At 42.4% G+C, this 21162-nt stretch overlaps 1 protein-coding gene across 1 annotated transcript in view; it reads right to left on the bottom strand.

Moving 5' to 3' along the window:
* Positions 1-19834, bottom strand: part of LOC137280742 (uncharacterized) — a 36353-nt gene extending 16519 nt beyond the window's left edge. Inside the window, exons 1-10 of the mRNA XM_067811962.1 lie at positions 19675-19834; positions 19149-19305; positions 18438-18622; positions 17813-17916; positions 17096-17276; positions 15952-16045; positions 13578-13783; positions 12207-12363; positions 11704-11888; positions 10992-11095 (exon numbers count right to left, since the gene is read on the bottom strand). Of these exons, the coding sequence (XP_067668063.1) occupies positions 10992-11095; positions 11704-11888; positions 12207-12363; positions 13578-13783; positions 15952-16045; positions 17096-17276; positions 17813-17916; positions 18438-18622; positions 19149-19305; positions 19675-19834 (1533 nt within the window). The remainder of the gene's footprint in view (positions 1-10991; positions 11096-11703; positions 11889-12206; positions 12364-13577; positions 13784-15951; positions 16046-17095; positions 17277-17812; positions 17917-18437; positions 18623-19148; positions 19306-19674) is intronic.
* Positions 19835-21162: the final 1328 nt, after the last annotated feature.

The raw sequence follows: 21162 nt of genomic DNA, 5'->3' as shown, positions 1-21162 counted from the left end.
CTAGACATTAACGCCTAACGTTATAGACACAGAATTGTACTCTTCCCGATGCTAGACATTAACGCCTAACGTTATAGACACAGAATTGTACTCTTCCCGATGCTACACATTAACGCCTAACGTTATAGACACAGAATTGTACTCTTCCCGATGCTAGACACTCAGGCCTAACGTTATAGACACAGCATTGTAGTGTTCTCGATGCTAGACATTCACGCCCCACCTTATAGACACAGCATTGTACTCTTCCCGATGCTAGACATTCACGCCCTACGTTATAGACACAGCATTGTACTCTTACCGATGCTAGACATTCACGCCCCACGTTATAGACACAGCATTGCACTCTTGCCGATGCTAGACATTCACGCCCCACGTTATAGACACAGAGTTGTACTCTTCCCGATGCTAGACATTCACGCCTAACGTTATAGACACAGCATTGTACTCTTACCGATGCTAGACATTCACGCCCAACGTTATAGACACAGCATTGTACTTTTCCCGATGCTAGACATTCACGCCCAAACATTATAGACACAGCATTGTACTCTTCCCGATGCTAGACATTCACGCCCCACCTTATAGACACAGCATTGTACTCTTACCGATGCTAGACATTCACGCCTAACCTTATAGACACAGCATTGTACTCTTACCGATGCTAGACATTCACGCCCCACGTTATAGACACAGAATTGTACTCTTCCCGATGCTAGACATTCACACCTAACGTTATAGACACAGCATTGTACTCTTACCGATGCTAGACATTCACGCCCCACGTTATAGACACAGCATTGTACTCTTCCCGATGCTAGACATTCACGCCCCACGTTATAGACACAGCATTGTACTCTTACAGATGCTAGACATTCACGCCCCACCTTATAGACACAGCATTGTACTCTTCCCGATGCTAGACATTCACGCCTCACGTTATAGACACAGCATTGTACTCTTACCGATGCTAGACATTCACGCCCCACGTTATAGACACAGCATTGTACTTTTCCCGATGCTAGACATTCACGCCTAACGTTATAGACACAGCATTGTACTCTTCCCGATGCTAGACATTCACGCCTAACGTTATAGACACAGCTTTGTTCTCTTCCCGATGCTAGACATTAACGCCTCACGTTACAGACGCAACATTGCACTGTTCTCGATGCCAGACATTAACGCTTAACGCTATAGAGACAGCCCTGTACTGTTCCCGGTGTTAGACATTCACGCCCCACGTTATAGACACAGCATTGTACTGTTCCCAATGTTCTACATTCAGACCTCACGTTATAGACACGGCATTTTACTCTTACAGATGCTAGACATTCACACCCCACCTTATAGACACAGAATTGTACTCTTCCCGATGCTAGACATTCACGCCTCACGTTATAGACACAGCATTGTAGTGTTCTCGATGCTAGACATTCACGCCTCACGCTATAGACACAGCATTGTAGTGTTCCCGATGCTGTACATTTATGTCTCACGTTATAGACACAGCATTGTACTTTTCCCGATGTTAGACATTAACGCCTCACGCTATAGACACAGCATTGTAGTGTTCCCGATGCTGTACATTTATGTCTCACGTTATAGACACAGCATTGTACTCTTCCCGATGCTAGACATTAACGCCTCACGTTATAGACACAGCATTGTAGTGTTCCCGATTTTACGCATTAATGTCCCACGTTATAGACACAGCACTGTACTGTTCCCGATGCTAGACATTAACGCCTCACGTTATAGACACAGCATTGTACATTTAGAGATGCTAGACATAAAGGCCTAACGTTATAGACACAGAATTGTACTCTTCCCGATGCTAGACATTCACGCCTCACGTTATAGACACAGCATTGTACTCTTCCCGATGCTAGACATTCACGCCTAACGTTATAGACACAGCATTGTAGTGTTCTCGATGCTAGACATTAACGCCTCACGTTATAGCCACAGCATTGTAGTGTTCTCGATGCTAGATATTCACGCCTCACGTTATAGACACAGCATTGTACTTTTCCCGATGCTAGACATTCACGCCCCATGTTATAGACACAGCATTGTAGTGTTCCCCATTTTACACATTAATGTCAAACGTTATAGACACAGCATTGTACTTTTCCCGATGCTAGACATTCACGCCCCACGTTGTAGACACAGCATTGTAGTGTTCCCCATTTTACACATTAATGTCCCACGTTATAGACACAGCACTGTACTGTTCCCGATGCTAGACATTCACGCCTAACGTTATAGACACAGCATTGTAGTGTTCTCGATGCTAGACATTCACGCCTCACGTTATAGACACAGTGTTGTACTCTTCCCGATGCTAGACATTCACGCCTCACGTTATAGACACAGCATTGTAGTGTTCTCGATGCTAGACATTCACGCCTCACGTTATAGACACAGCATTGTACTCTTACCGATGCTAGACATTCACGCCTCACGTTATAGACACAGCATTGTACTCTTACCGATGCTAGACATTCACGCCTGACGTTATAGACACAGCATTGTACTCTTACCGATGCTAGACATTAACGCCTCACGTTTTAGACACAGCATTGTAGTGTTCTCGATGCTAGACATTCCCGCTTCACGTTATAGACACAGCATTGTACTCTTACCGATGCTAGACATTCACGCCTAACGTTATAGAAAAAGCATTGTACTTTTAGAGATGTTATACATTAACGCCTCACGTTATAGACACAGCATTGTACTTTTCCCGATGCTAGACATTCACGCCCCACGTTATAGACACAGCATTGTAGTGTTCCCCATTTTACACATTAATGTCCCACGTTATAGACACAGCATTGTACTTTTCCCGATGCTAGACATTCACGCCCCATGTTGTAGACACAGCATTGTAGTGTTCCCCATTTTACACATTAATGTCCCACGTTATAGACACAGCACTGTACTGTTCCCGATGCTAGACATTCACGCCTAACGTTATAGACACAGCATTGTAGTGTTCTCGATGCTAGACATTCACGCCTCACGTTATAGACTCAGCATTGTACTCTTCCCGATGCTAGACATTCACGCCTCACGTTATAGACACAGCATTGTAGTGTTCTCGATGCTAGACATTCACGCCTCACGTTATAGACACAGCATTGTACTCTTACCGATGCTAGACATTCACGCCTCACGTTATAGACACAGCATTGTACTCTTACCGATGCTAGACATTAACGCCTCACGTTATAGACACAGCATTGTAGTGTTCTCGATGCTAGACATTCACGCCTCACGTTATAGACACAGCATTGTACTCTTACCGATGCTAGACATTCACGCCAAACGTTGTAGAAAAAGCATTGTACTTTTAGAGATGTTATACATTAACGCCTCACGTTATAGACACAGCATTGTACTTTTCCCGATGCTAGACATTCACGCCCCATGTTATAGACACAGCATTGTAGTGTTCCCCATTTTACACATTAATGTCCCACGTTATAGACACAGCATTGTACTTTTCCCGATGCTAGACATTCACGCCCCACGTTATAGACACAGCATTGTAGTGTTCCCCATTTTACACATTAATGTCCCACGTTATAGACACAGCACTGTACTGTTCCCGATGCTAGACATTCACGCCTAACGTTATAGACACAGCATTGTAGTGTTCTCGATGCTAGACATTCACGCCTCACGTTATAGACACAGCATTGTACTCTTCCCGATGCTAGACATTCACGCCTCACGTTATAGACACAGCATTGTAGTGTTCTCGATGCTAGACATTCACGCCTCACGTTATAGACACAGCATTGTACTCTTACCGATGCTAGACATTCACGCCTCACGTTATAGACACAGCATTGTACTCTTACCGATGCTAGCCATTAACGCCTCACGTTATAGACACAGCATTGTAGTGTTCTCAATGCTAGACATTCACGCCTCACGTTATAGACACAGCATTATACTCTTACCGATGCTAGACATTCACGCCTAACGTTATAGAAAAAGCATTGTACTTTTAGAGATGTTATACATTAACGCCTCACGTTATAGACACAGCATTGTACTTTTTCCGATGCTAGACATTCACGCCTAACGTTATAGACACAGCATTGTAGTGTTCTCGGTGCCAGACATTCACGCCTCACGTTATCGACACAGCATTGTAGTGTTCTCGATGCTAGACATTCACGCCTCACGTTATAGACACAGCATTGTACTTTTCCCGATGCTAGACATTAACGCCTCACGTTATAGAAAAAGCATTGTACTTTTAGAGATGCTAGACATAAACGCCTAACGTTATAGACACAGAATTGTACTCTTCCCGATGCTAGACATTCACGCCTCACGTTATAGACACAGCATTGTACTCTTCCCGATGCTAGACATTCACGCCTAACGTTGTAGACACAGCATTCTAGTGTTCCCCATTTTACACATTTATGTCCCACCTTATATACACAGCATTGTACTTTTCCCGATGCTAGACATTCACGCCCCACGTTATAGACACAGCATTGTAGTGTTCTCGGTGGCAGACATTCACGCCTCACGTTATAGACACAGCATTGTAGTGTTCTCGATGCCAGACATTCACGCCTCACGTTATAGACACAGCATTGTACTTTTCCCGATGCTAGACATTAACGCCTCACGTTATAGAAAAAGCATTGTACTTTTAGAGATGCTAGACATAAACGCCTAACGTTATAGACACAGAATTGTACTCTTCCCGATGCTAGACATTCACGCCTCACGTTATAGACACAGTATTGTACTCTTCCCGATGCTAGACATTCACGCCTAACGTTATAGCCACAGCATTGTAGTGTTCTCGATGCTAGATATTCACGCCTCACGTTATAGACACAGCATTGTACTTTTCCCGATGCTAGACATTCACGCCCCATGTTATAGACACAGCATTGTAGTGTTCCCCATTTTACACATTAATGTCAAACGTTATAGACACAGCATTGTACTTTTCCCGATGCTAGACATTCACGCCCCACGTTGTAGACACAGCATTGTAGTGTTCCCCATTTTACACATTAATGTCCCACGTTATAGACACAGCACTGTACTGTTCCCGATGCTAGACATTCACGCCTAACGTTATAGACACAGCATTGTAGTGTTCTCGATGCTAGACATTCACGCCTCACGTTATAGACACAGTGTTGTACTCTTCCCGATGCTAGACATTCACGCCTCACGTTATAGACACAGCATTGTAGTGTTCTCGATGCTAGACATTCACGCCTCACGTTATAGACACAGCATTGTACTCTTACCGATGCTAGACATTCACGCCTCACGTTATAGACACAGCATTGTACTCTTACCGATGCTAGACATTCACGCCTGACGTTATAGACACAGCATTGTACTCTTACCGATGCTAGACATTAACGCCTCACGTTTTAGACACAGCATTGTAGTGTTCTCGATGCTAGACATTCCCGCTTCACGTTATAGACACAGCATTGTACTCTTACCGATGCTAGACATTCACGCCTAACGTTATAGAAAAAGCATTGTACTTTTAGAGATGTTATACATTAACGCCTCACGTTATAGACACAGCATTGTACTTTTCCCGATGCTAGACATTCACGCCCCACGTTATAGACACAGCATTGTAGTGTTCCCCATTTTACACATTAATGTCCCACGTTATAGACACAGCATTGTACTTTTCCCGATGCTAGACATTCACGCCCCATGTTGTAGACACAGCATTGTAGTGTTCCCCATTTTACACATTAATGTCCCACGTTATAGACACAGCACTGTACTGTTCCCGATGCTAGACATTCACGCCTAACGTTATAGACACAGCATTGTAGTGTTCTCGATGCTAGACATTCACGCCTCACGTTATAGACTCAGCATTGTACTCTTCCCGATGCTAGACATTCACGCCTCACGTTATAGACACAGCATTGTAGTGTTCTCGATGCTAGACATTCACGCCTCACGTTATAGACACAGCATTGTACTCTTACCGATGCTAGACATTCACGCCTCACGTTATAGACACAGCATTGTACTCTTACCGATGCTAGACATTAACGCCTCACGTTATAGACACAGCATTGTAGTGTTCTCGATGCTAGACATTCACGCCTCACGTTATAGACACAGCATTGTACTCTTACCGATGCTAGACATTCACGCCAAACGTTGTAGAAAAAGCATTGTACTTTTAGAGATGTTATACATTAACGCCTCACGTTATAGACACAGCATTGTACTTTTCCCGATGCTAGACATTCACGCCCCATGTTATAGACACAGCATTGTAGTGTTCCCCATTTTACACATTAATGTCCCACGTTATAGACACAGCATTGTACTTTTCCCGATGCTAGACATTCACGCCCCACGTTATAGACACAGCATTGTAGTGTTCCCCATTTTACACATTAATGTCCCACGTTATAGACACAGCACTGTACTGTTCCCGATGCTAGACATTCACGCCTAACGTTATAGACACAGCATTGTAGTGTTCTCGATGCTAGACATTCACGCCTCACGTTATAGACACAGCATTGTACTCTTCCCGATGCTAGACATTCACGCCTCACGTTATAGACACAGCATTGTAGTGTTCTCGATGCTAGACATTCACGCCTCACGTTATAGACACAGCATTGTACTCTTACCGATGCTAGACATTCACGCCTCACGTTATAGACACAGCATTGTACTCTTACCGATGCTAGCCATTAACGCCTCACGTTATAGACACAGCATTGTAGTGTTCTCAATGCTAGACATTCACGCCTCACGTTATAGACACAGCATTATACTCTTACCGATGCTAGACATTCACGCCTAACGTTATAGAAAAAGCATTGTACTTTTAGAGATGTTATACATTAACGCCTCACGTTATAGACACAGCATTGTACTTTTTCCGATGCTAGACATTCACGCCTAACGTTATAGACACAGCATTGTAGTGTTCTCGGTGCCAGACATTCACGCCTCACGTTATCGACACAGCATTGTAGTGTTCTCGATGCTAGACATTCACGCCTCACGTTATAGACACAGCATTGTACTTTTCCCGATGCTAGACATTAACGCCTCACGTTATAGAAAAAGCATTGTACTTTTAGAGATGCTAGACATAAACGCCTAACGTTATAGACACAGAATTGTACTCTTCCCGATGCTAGACATTCACGCCTCACGTTATAGACACAGCATTGTACTCTTCCCGATGCTAGACATTCACGCCTAACGTTGTAGACACAGCATTCTAGTGTTCCCCATTTTACACATTTATGTCCCACCTTATATACACAGCATTGTACTTTTCCCGATGCTAGACATTCACGCCCCACGTTATAGACACAGCATTGTAGTGTTCTCGGTGGCAGACATTCACGCCTCACGTTATAGACACAGCATTGTAGTGTTCTCGATGCCAGACATTCACGCCTCACGTTATAGACACAGCATTGTACTTTTCCCGATGCTAGACATTAACGCCTCACGTTATAGAAAAAGCATTGTACTTTTAGAGATGCTAGACATAAACGCCTAACGTTATAGACACAGAATTGTACTCTTCCCGATGCTAGACATTCACGCCTCACGTTATAGACACAGTATTGTACTCTTCCCGATGCTAGACATTCACGCCTAACGTTATAGACACAGCATTGTAGTGTTCTCGATGCTAGACATTCACGCCTCACGTTATAGACACAGCATTGTACTCTTCCCGATGCTAGACAGTCACGCCTCACGTTGTAGACACAGCATTGTACTCTTCCCGATGCTAGACATTAACTCCTCACGTTATAGACACAGCATTGTAGCGTTCTCGATGCTAGACATTCACGCCTCACGTTATAGACACAGCATTGTACTCTTCCCGATGCTAGACATTCACGCCCCACCTTATAGACACAGCATTGTACTTTTCCCGATGCTAGACATTCACGCCTAACGTTATAGACACAGCATTGTAGTGTTCCCCATTTTACACATTAATGTCCCACGTTATAGACACAGTATTGTACTTTTCCCGATGCTAGACATTCACGCCTAACGTTATAGACACAGCATTGTACTCTTCCCGATGCTAGACATTAACGCCTCACGTTACAGACGCAACATTGCACTGTTCTCGATGCCAGACATTAACGCCTAACGTTATAGAGACAGCCCTTTACTGTTCCCGGTGTTAGACATTCACGCCCCACGTTATAGACACAGCATTGTACTGTTCCCAATGTTCTACATTCAGACCTCACGTTATAGACACAGCATTATACTGACCTCGATGTTAGACATTAAGGCCCATGTTATAGACACAGCAATGTACTGTTCCCGATGTTAGACATCAATGCATCACGTTATAGACACAGCATTGTTCTGTTCCCGATGCTAGAGATTAATGCCACACGTTATATACACAGCATTGTACTGTTCCCAATGTGAGACATCAATGCCTCACGTTATAGACTCAACATTATTGTGTTCTCGATGCTGTACATTCACGCCTCACGTTATCGAAAAAGCATTGTACTGTTCCCAATATTCTACATTCACGCCTCACGTTATAGACACAGCATTGTACTGTTCCCGATTTTAGACATTCACGCCTCACGTTACATACACAACATTCTACTGTTCCCGATGCTAGACATTAATGCCTCACGTTATAGACACAGCATTGTACTCTTCCCAATGTTCTATATTCATGCCTCACGTTATAGACACAGTATTGTACAGTTCCCGATGTTAGACACTCACGCTTCACGTTATAGACACAACATTGTACTCTTCACGATGCTAGACATTAATGCCTCACGTTATAGACACAGCATTGTACTGTTCCCGATGCTAGACATTAACGCCTCACGTTATAGACACAGCATTGTAGTGTTCTCGATGCTAGACATTCACGCCTCACGTTATAGACACAGCATTGTACTCTTCCCGATGCTAGACATTCACGCCCCACCTTATAGACACAGCATTGTAGTGTTCTCGATGCTAGACATTCACGCCTCACGTTATAGACACAGCATTGTACTGTTCCCGATGCTAGACATTAACGCCTCACGTTATAGCCACAGCATTGTAGTGTTCTCGATGCTAGACATTCACGCCTCACGTTATAGACACAGCATTGTAGTGTTCTCGATGCTAGACATTCACGCCTCACGTTATAGACACAGCATTGTACTTTTCCCGATGCTAGACATTCACGCCCCACGTTATAGACACAGCATTGTAGTGTTCCCCATTTTACACATTAATGTCCCACGTTATAGACACAGCATTGTACTCTTCCCGATGCTAGACATTCACGCCCCACCTTATAGACACAGCATTGTAGTGTTCCCCATTTTACACATTAATGTCCCACGTTATAGACACAGCACTGTACTGTTCTCGATGCTAGACATTCACGCCTAACGTTATAGACACAGCATTGTACTTTTCCCGATGCTAGACATTCACGCCCAACGTTATAGACACAGCATTGTACTCTTCCCGATGCTAGACATTCACGCCTAACGTTATAGACACAGCATTGTACTCTTCCCGATGCTAGACATTAACGCCTCACGTTACAGACGCAACATTGCACCGTTCTCGATGCCAGACATTAACGCCTAACGTTATAGAGACAGCCCTGTACTGTTCCCGGTGTTAGACATTCACGCCCCACGTTATAGACACAGCATTGTACTGTTCCCAATGTTCTACATTCAGACCTCACGTTATAGACACGGCATTATACTGACCTCGATGTTAGACATTAAGGCCCATGTTATAGACACAGCAATGTACTGTTCCCGATGTTAGACATTAATGCTTCACGTTATAGACACAGAACTGTACTGTTCCCGACGTTAGACATCAATGCATCACGTTATAGACACAGCATTGTTCTGTTCCCGATGCTAGAGATTAATGCCACACGTTATATACACAGCATTGTACTGTTCCCAATGTGAGACATCAATGCCTCACGTTATAGACTCAACATTATTGTGTTCTCGATGCTGTGCATTCACGCCTCACGTTATCGAAAAAGCATTGTACTGTTCCCAATATTCTACATTCACGCCTCACGTTATAGACACAGCATTGTACTGTTCCCGATTTTAGACATTCACGCCTCACGTTACATACACAACATTCTACTGTTCCCGATGCTAGACATTAATGTCTCACGTTATAGACACAGCATTGTATTGTTCTCGATGCTGTACATTTATGTCTCACGTTATAGACACAGCATTGTACTCTTCCCAATGTTCTACATTCATGCCTCACGTTATAGACACAGTATTGTACAGTTCCCGATGTTAGACAGTCACGCTTCACGTTATAGACACAACATTGTACTCTTCACGATGCTAGACATTAATGCCTTACGTTATAGACACAGCATTGTACTGTTCCCGATGGTAGACATCAATGCCTCACGTTATAGAAACAGCATGGTACTTTTCTCGATGGTAGACATTAACACCTTTCGTTATAGACACAGCATTGTACTGTTCCCAATGTTATACATTCACGCCTCACGTTATAGACACAGCATTGTGTTGTACTGTTCCCAGTGTTATACATTCACCACCACCCCCTCAAACACACACGCGTTACAGACACAGCATTGTACTGTTGCTGATGTTATACATTCACGCCCCGCGTTATAGACACTGCATTGTACTGTTCCCGATGCTATGGATTCACCCCTCACGTTGTAGAAAGAGGAATGTACTGCTCTCAATCCTATACTTTGACACTATAGACACAACTCTGCACTGCTTACAATACAACCACATATTGCAGGATGGACACTTCATCAGCAGCATAACCAACACCCTACCATAAAACCCGTTCATTAAGTCCCACATCTATGCACCTAAGCACTTTAAAAACAGAACCTCTATGATTTATACTGATGTATGTCTGGCTTTGGTCTATACCAATTTCAATACCTGCTTCATGTCTTCGTACTTCACGCTGCATATTTCAAATCCTTTATGCAAACTAGACACGTTCTCCCACTCCATGACGTGGTCGACTATAGAACCAAATGGAACTGAAAACAGAAAACATGACAAAGCACTGACAAAGAGCATATTGTTCGATTAAAGGTTGCAAGTGATTCCGTGGCGTCTGATTTCCTGACTTATTGGTTGAGAAGTGAACAGGCGGGGCTGATGTCATTTATTTCATACCATTGTCTACAGATGTGTGTCCGTTGATGAGCCTATGATGCCTTGTTGACGTTGGCGTATTTTTCACTGGCATGTATCTGATAGACTTTACGTATATGGAGATTTGAATGAAGGACAACAAACGGACGATTTCCACAGAACCCCATCATTTACAGGTCAGTGCGTGTATGTTTATATTTTAATCGTCGTTCAAACTAATCATCTCGTGAACAATATGAAGACGTACTATTGGGTCAAACTAAGGAATAGACAGTTTCATGACTCGTGTGAAAACACATGATTAGAGTCTACTTAATCTTCAAGTGGTATAGGGCTTTAATCATTTTATTGACACCAAAACCGAAAGCATCTACAAAACTAAACACCGTGTTCAACATCCCCAGTACTGACAAACTGAAGTAAACTGTCGAGAGCACACGTGAAGTTTCATATGTGAATCTGATGAAAGTAATGACGAAGATCTTCCTACCACTACCGTCCATGAAGAAGCTGAGGAACTCGTCCCAGGATCCAGTGAAGGTGACTTGCTGGGTGGGGTTGTCTTTACGTACTTGTTGGCTCATATGACAAAAGTATGACACTGCACAGTCTTTAGGATTCCTCTGGACGTACACCACCTTGCACTTGCGTTCCCATAGCAACTCTGGCATCTGTCTGGAAGCATCGGATATCGACAGACATAATTAACGTTTCAAGTATGTCCTGAGTACAACTTGCAGGGTGTTTGAAACGAGTGTTCATTTGTTACTTGTTCGACGCTATATTCCAGCCATATGGCGGCTGTGGGTTTATAATCGACTCTGGATCACACAATTTAATCAACTGCATGGTCACTGCTCTATTTAATTGGGATACGATGACTTGTTTCAAACATGAGTTTATACTTTGATTCTATGTTGGGAATTAAACCGAACCAGGATACCAGGTTCACCGATAGTTCCCCCAAAAGGAATTATTCTTTGTCATACGTACCGTGGCAATAAATGGGTTTGAATGATCCTGGGTGATGCCAGTTCCTCCAGTTCTTCCTCGGTCCTTCGTTCCAAAGCAGTAGAATTTTTCCAGTGTTTGGTGTACTCAGCCTTGCCGGCTACAATCATATGGAGCATCTCCCAAGTCCAGTGAGTGCCTGGGACAAGTGATTTGTTAATACGTACATCTGAGCACACTGGTGGTTGACAGGTGTACCTGCAATGCTACATGATAGGTACTCAAATTTTGACACAGAAAATCTATGAAATGCAATTATGGATAATACGAGATAATAAGAGATAACAAGATTATTTATCAACAAATGTAAAAACACTGTTTCTTGAGTTAAACAAAAATGGTATTTCACTGAAGCGAGTTTACTATTGCGTTTATTACTCTAGAAACATAAATTTGTATACAGATGACTCGTATATCAATTTTCCGCTAGTCAAGCAAGTTGTAAAACCATTGCGACAGCATTAGTGTAGCCATTATGACGTCATGTGCAAAGCGGTGTTACACTTAGGAAATGACATTCGCTCTATCCCAACGTGTTTTGAAATAAAGTATAGTTTATTTTATCATAAATAAAGACGGCAGAGCAAGACAAAGGATCGTATCGTGTGACCTAAATTAAGAATCCTCGCGCATGGGTAACTAACCCGCTGTTCCTTTGATGCGTCTGACCCCCTATAGTAAGACGAACGATATCAGACAAAACAGATGCTTTGATGACAGTTTACAGTCGGGCTAAATATCTTCTCCAATTTCGTTAATTAATGCAGTGATTAGTGTAAAAGATATGGGTCAATATGTAAACGTCGCATTTCTACTACCGACGGAAGTTTAAATCAGCACATACAGATGAAACTGCCAAGTCCAGCGACATTCCACGATTGCCTTTTGCGAATGTTAACATTACGAACGTTACCGTGTCGTTGGAAAATTGTGAGTCAATCAGTGTGACGTTTTATCCGTCGGGAAACATAAAATTGTGTTTCCACCAGTGATGTTAGCAGAGTGACGCAACTATAAACCAAGAAGCGGGATACAAGGGAGCCGTTTACTGCAGCAGGCTGTCCGACCAGATGGCAAGTGATATGCACCATGACGACGGTTTTATGGTGACATAATGCAAAAATGTTCCATCACGAGGTAGTAAACTAGAATGACGCAGTGACGCCAATACTCGTATATCATTTCTCGCTCGTGGGAGATACTCTGGTGCAGTAATAAGAGTATCTTCCACGAGCGAGAAATAGTATACATGTATTGGCGGTTTGCCTGGTCATGGAGTACGAGCGGCACCTGCCAGTCTCCGTTCCAACGGATTCATATCATCCTACCTGCTACTGATACACCACATCTCACCTGACTTGGGATAGGAGCACAGAAAGATGTCGTCTTCTCTGACTGGACGAGATTTCATTGTCTTGAGGCTCTCTGTCACCGTCTTCAGCTCCACAACTCCGTCTATCTTTACAAGCGGAAATGTCCATCCGCCCTGCATAAATACTTCTGCCTTTGCCGCCATTTGTCCTACGATGTTCGGCTTGCAAAATTCTTCATGGACCAGCCTTGCACCTTAGTGTGTAACTTTATACAGCCCTACGCTACGACCTTCCTGTCCATATCATATATACCTGTTAATGCCCTACTTCGTTCGGTGATGACAATGTTGGCGTGAATTATGTGATTGTTACGGGAATACGAATACATACAATACATTCATGAATAATGACATGATGCTTACCAAAGTAGCTCATGCGATACTAATTGTTACAACCACCGCCATACAGCTGGGGTATTGTTTAGTACGATGTTAAACAGACAACACGCTAATTGTTATGCACAATTATATACAGTGATGTAGTTTTGATATCATTATATATTTTTCGTACTCAGAAGGCCTCAGGGTTGCAGTGTGAGTACAGTGAACAATTGATCAATATAATTGTTGAACATGTATTTTGTCTGAATGTGGTAGGGTAATAAAATTAGTGTACAATGTCATACAATTGAATATGAATTTGCAAATGTCAGAATGTACATAGTACTAGCTCTTAATGTCTGCTTATTTCTAAAAACAATAGGCTGGACATATACAAAGTAAATGGTACTCGTCTTCGGGTACATTCAGATTACACATTTCAAACTTTACATCAAAACGAACGATTTGCGCCGAACTGTGTGCGAGGTGTCCACATACGGTAGAGAAATCGTCATGGCGAAAGGAACCAAGGGCCGTCATGATCAGGGTTTGCTCAAGGCAAACTTCCAGCATATGACTACATCGACCACATCCTCCGATCCCATCCACTTTTTATTTCCCCAGTGAAGACATCAATGTCCTTCGCTGGCCTTCCAGGCCTGATCAGAAACCGATCGAGTATCTATGGGACGAACCTGATCTACGCGGCCACAAACGTCACCGTGGACGTCCTCAGCCACGCGCAGAACTTGGCAACCCGTTGCAGGAGGAGGAATAGCAAGGAATTCCTGAAATGAAATTCCGATGACTTGCGCAATCCCTGACAATGTGTCGAGCAATGACGGATATAAGGGTTTATGTCAGCAGGTACTCACCTGAACGCCGATTCGTGTCCACATATGTGCAGTGATAGAATTGAATTACGACGGACAGTGACAGTAATACATATGTTCATCCGTGTGTCGAATTTCCTGTATCTATGTTCCAGCTTAGTTGACTTATGTAATATAAATGACATATATACATGTACTGGCCTAGGTGCTTCTTTAGATAGTGTACAGCGATGGCCTCCCACAGTTGGAGTTGAGACTGGAGACACGATGTGGCGTTGCGATTGAGATCTACTGCTCGAGGGAAGAACAAAGCGCCTACTTCACGAACATCCAGCGCGTGACGCAAACAATGTAAAAATCATCCAAATGAACCACCCACAAAAGCATCTGGTAACAATTCCACAAGCGGAAGAAACCAACTTGTTCGTATTAAATGTAATGCAAGGCTTCTGACTGTTTCCAATTTGTTCTTTCGAAATCATCTATCACAAGACGTTGTTTGAAATTTCCATTCTGTGAATGTGTAAGCTGAAAGGACCGGGAGACAATCTTTGTGTGATTGTGCAAAACACACGGACGTAAGCGTAGATAAATCTGCGCATACCAGTTAAAGCCATGTCATGTCGCTGTTGCACCAGTAAGGAAAGAGACAAGAAATAGCACTGCCTCTAACAAAAAACAGAACACATGACAGTGTTCAGGAGTCACCATACACCGTTATGATGTAGGAATCAGACTTGGCCCATTCTACTCGACATAGCTGTCACACAAACTCCATCAGACCTACCTAAACGATATTTTCTTGTGCATATCAAACGGCTTTAGCTCAGTTTCTTAAACGAGAACCACATGAATTTGTCAATGTAGTTTACTGCAACCAACATAGCCTTGCCAATCGAGAAATGTTTGAAATGTCCCCCACAAATCCGAAATAATATCTAAGTACTAAATCCCTTACCAACAACTTGAACAAGGAAACCTTGAGGAGCCTGCACACAAAGTTGACTCCAAGGTTTGTACACGCAGTCATAGGTGGGCATGCTCTCAGCACCTCAAGCTCGACTCGATTGTGCTTTTTTTTGCTGGAGGGAACTCATAGGCCCATTATCTCAACAATTTCTAAACCATGTGAATGGTTTGACAGTAAACTCCCAGGTTTAATTCGTTACTCCCGTGTAGTTGACATTAAATGTTGAAAAACGAATAGGCTGCTTTCGTCATCTCTAGTTCGTATTTTCGATCACATTCTTCACTCTGCGCCACTGTAAACCAGTTCTTCCAGTCGCCAGTTTGACCTGTAACATATCATTGTAATAATGTGTGTAACTTGATTTTTGAATTGCGTTTACTGACCCCGTGTCCTATTATATTTTACAGTAAAAGGAGTGAGTGAGTTCAGTTTTCCGCCGCACTCAGCAATATTCCAGCCATATGGCGGCCGTCTTTAAGTAATCGAGTCTGGACCAGACAGCCCCGTGATCAACAGCATGAGCATCGATCTGCGCAATTGGGAACCGATGACATGTGTCAACCTAGTCAGCGAGTCTGACCACCCGATCCCGTTAGTCGCCTCTTGCGACAAGCATAGTCACCTTTTATGGTAAGCATGGGTTGCTGAAGGCCAATTCTACCCCGGAACCTTCACGGGTACAGTAATAGGAACGGGATTAATCAAGACGTGTACCATGACAAAGATGCACATTTCACAAAATGGCAACGGACCACGTGACACAACATATCCTCCAAATTAATATTCATATGTTGTTTTCTATTTTCCCCTTGATTGGAGAAACGTTTGCACCACCACCATCATCATCATCTGGTATTATACCTCCCGCTCCGTCTAACATTACCAGCCCGACCTAACATATTTTATCATACTTTTATGCTATCATATTGCCTTTTTCAGCTGACCATTTTACCGTTTAGTGGGAAAAAGCGGAATGGATATCCATTAGTATGTTCTTAGATTTACCCACCAAGTTCCACGTTATTTACCATCATCATGTTGGTCTTTGGTGCCAAGTCTGGCCAAATTCTCAAAACACATACTGCAAAAGTACTGCAAATGCTGCACATTTTGCATGCATCGGTTACTGATCCACTCACTCCCTAAACTAGAAGCATCTTATGCGGGGTAATACTAAACTCACTGACTCATTATCATCGTTATAAATTTACCCGCTCTTTTGGCCTTTTGAGCATTACCATATGGACATACTTCAGAAAATCAGTTTACTCATCGGTTACTGATTCTACCCCTAAACTAGAAATATCAACTTTTACAACGCAGCTGTCATTATGTTGTATGGTTCTGCTGTATAGTAGTTGACTGTAACACTTACCTTTTCTGAAATATCCACTTGATCCTTCTTGCCAGGGGTTGTGGTAGGTCTGGTCTTTGATTTTCTCACTCGCAATTTTGAGATTCTCAAAGGAACAAGCTTCGGCTATCTCCTGATATATATCTTCAGGGTGGGGACGGTCTAGATATTCCGATATTCTTCTTATTTGTGCCACACAGTCCTTAAAAAGATGAAATGATCCCATTGCATAAGTGTATTATAAACTACCTGAACATCAATAATCTTAAATATATCATGCATTGTGATAGTTTCCATCCACGTATCTTGAGAAGTCTACCAAATATCCTGGACGCTCCACAACATAAAAATTAAGATCCCCAAATAGATAGCATCATGTGTGATGTCCTTAATGTCCATTCACACTGGTAGGTATTTCTTAAGGGGACGTGTTCTTAACCATTCCGTTACCAAGGATTATGTAGTCATCGTTCTCAATGCAATAAAGACATGCGTCATATTAAATTAGTTTCACCTTTGCACTGTTCCTGATACAGAATATGCACACGTTATATATCATATCCACATTGTGACTAAAAACATGCAAAGATGTTTCGAAGTCTCATTATGCACGCTCTGATACAACCATGCATGGCGTTGGTTAAGTCACATCTCCATGTCATGTATCTAAACATTTACAAGTCCGAATCTACACGATGTATTGCGACGTCTGGCTGTCTTGCTCCTCTAACGGTTTACCTGTTTCATGTCTTCGTACTGCACATAGCATATATCCAATCCTTCATGCACACTGGAAACATTTTTCCACGCATTGGTATGGTGAAATATCGAACCAAGAGGAACTGGAAAAAACAATAAGTGACACAACGAACGAAGGGGAGATGCATTGCCTTCATATTATTATCAACATGTCCTTACTTAATCAATGTGAAGTTCATAACATTCAGGTAATTCGTTATAAAAGTTTCTTCTCTTAGATTTTGTGTTGTTGGAGATTTGAATGTAGAATGATGGGCTTAACTATGCTGATGGTTTTTGCGCTTATCGCTCCCTAACTGTTTTGAAGATTTCATCACTTCCTTTATTGCAATGTTAGCATCTACGCAAAAACGTTGTACCGATTGCAATAAAAAGATGTTATCCATTAAACTTTTTCCTCTTCATAATACCAGCTTCTGTATGTTCATTAGACATATTAGGTGGAACGCAATTCGACTTGGCACCGGAACCGAGCGATTGACACGTATGAAACGATTACTTTACACAACCACTTTCATCCCTAGTCATCACAAGTGGCATTGAACAGAATAGGACTCAGATGATCGTTATCGTTATCGTCATGTGCTGAAGAAGATGTTCGTACCACTACCGTCCATGAAGAAGCTGAGGAACTCGTCCCAGGATCCAGTGAAGGTGACTTGCTGGGTGGGGTTGTCTTTACGTACTTGTTGGCTCATATGACAAAAGTATGACACTGCACAGTCTTTCGGATTCCTTTGGACGTAAACTACCTTGCATCTGCGTTCCCATAGCATCTCTGGCATCTGACTGTAAATATCATAATACATATTGAGCGTTTCAAGTACGTTCTTCATGTGATTGTTATAACACATAACATGTACTTCCCCGATGCATGTGTATGAGACAGGTGCCACTCCTGGTTCAGTTTAAGCGGCAACTGTTCGGAATATGATGCGTGTTGGTGAGTGAACGATTTGTTTCTATACAGGAAATGGAACTGAGTCTTTATAAATGGTGAGCTAACGTTTCAAATATTACACTCACCCATAGTTCCTATAAGTTTCGTAACTAGTTATGTTTAATTCACAAATGATCCTACCTTTGCAATAAATGTGTTTGAATGATCCTGGGTGATCCTTCACTAAAGGCTCCTCTAACGGTTTACATGTTTCATGTCTTTTTACTGCGCACAACATACTTCTAATCCTTCATGCAGATTGGAAATATTTTCCCACGCATTGGTTTTGTGAAATATCGAATCAAGAAGAACTGGAAAACACAATGAGTGACTCAACGAACAAAGGTGAGATGCATCAATGTCAAATGATCCTACCTTGGCAACAAATGTGTTTGAATGATCCTGGGTGATGCTAGTTCCTCCATTCCTTCTTCTGTCATACGTTCCAGCGCGGCGGAATTTTTCCAGTGTTTGGCATACTCAGCCTTGCCTGCCACGATCATGTTGAGAATCTCCCAAGTCCAGTGAGTGCCTGGAACATTGCATTGGAGACAAGTACTTTTTTTGCAAAGCACATATCACCTTTAATGTTGTTGGTGGTGGAAAAGTATACGGTCACTATATATGACATGTATCGAAGTTATTGCATAGACTACTTTAATGTTGATGTTGACTCAGGAGCAAGTGTGACTTGATAAAACATACAATATACCACAACAAGCGAAGCGTCTTCGTTAGATTGTCGCTCACGTTTATGCTTGTTGTTGTTTTGTTTTGCTTTGTTTTTGTTGTTATTTTGTTTGTTTTTGTTGCTGTTGTTGTTGTTGTTTTATTACACCCATTCCCAAGGTCGACAACATGATCAAATTCACATTATACTTCGTGCTACTGATGCACTCACCTGACTTGGGATACGTGCATAGAAAGATATCATCTTCTCTGACTGGACGGGATTTCATCGTCTTGAGCTTCTCTGTCAAAGTCTTCATCTCTACAACACCGTCTATCTTTACTAGTGGAAATGTCCACCCTGGCATACAAAGTTCTCCTACAGTCGTCATTTGTCTTACGGGCTTGCAAAATAATCCTCTAGTGCTGTAACCTGCTGTGGAGACCTTTATAGTCTCACTGCTGGAAGTTTGCCACCTGCAAATGGCGTACAGTCAGTGACATGAGACAGAGTAGTATGGGAGCTACTTTATATAGCTAGGCTCTGATTAAATTACATACATGCATGACAAATGATGATACGAAAGCCGTTCTAACTGTTGTATACATTCGAATGTATGAATATACAGTTAACGTGGCGATAGCGTTACACAATCTATATTCGTGGATACCATTACATTCATATTGCACCTGATGTCAAATGTCAGCAAAGGCTCGTGCGTGTAGTCACACACCCTTAACCCTATCTCACCGAGAGCATACGCATTGACCAATCTCCTGATGTCAGCTTGTATTTGCATGGTCTGTATGTAATAGAATACAAGCATTTCTATGAAATAGATTCTCTGGCACAAGTGTTTGCAAATGGATTACGACCAAATTTAACAACGATATATCTAGGGAACGAATAAGTGACACAAGTGTTCCTTTATCAGATTTCTTCACAAGTATTCTATCGCAGAAGTTGTGAAGAAACCTGGAAAAATATAATGGAATACTTGTGCTCTCATGTGATCCCTTATTTAATTTGTCCTGCAGCATAAATTCACTGTAAGCTTTCATCCTGCTTCATCGGCAACAAACACATGCAGAGGACCTTGAGTTAGTGAGTTTAGTTTTACGCCGCATTCAGCAATATTCCAAGTATACGGTGGCGGTCTGTAAATAACAGAGTCTGGATCAGAGACTCAAATGGTTAACAGCATGAGCATCGACATGCACAAGTCAGAGAGTCTGACCATCCAATCCCGTTAGTCGCCTGTAACGACAAGCACCTGTTACTAAACATCAGTTTTCTAACCCGGATCTTCACCGGCAAGAATGACGTTCAGAGACAACCTGGCAATCATCTTAACGGTTGTCACAAATTCTAAGAAGAATATATGGTACACTGACTGCCTGTCCACTTACTCTGGTGTACCCCAGTCGGGAATATTTAGAAAAGGGAATATTTAGAAAGGCGTCGTAAATCCGTCACAGAAAATGAATCTGCTTTGGACTGTAATCTGATATAAATCACAATACCTCATTCAGGTGTGCACATGTCGCATAAACGTTATCTCTGATCTAAGCCCTGTATTCCACGACTGTGACCCCTTCCATAAAGAGGCGATGATGTTTCACAAGGACTATTCACTTTCATATTTATCTGCTTCATCTGTGACTAGATATACCATTTATTCATTGTCGTTATTGCTGTCACTCACAACCAGTTAACTTA

The sequence above is a fragment of the Haliotis asinina genome, chromosome 4 (assembly GCF_037392515.1).
Source record: "Haliotis asinina isolate JCU_RB_2024 chromosome 4, JCU_Hal_asi_v2, whole genome shotgun sequence".
NCBI classification, from domain to species: Eukaryota; Metazoa; Mollusca; class Gastropoda; order Lepetellida; family Haliotidae; genus Haliotis; species Haliotis asinina.
This window is presented reverse-complemented; position numbering and strand designations above follow the sequence as displayed.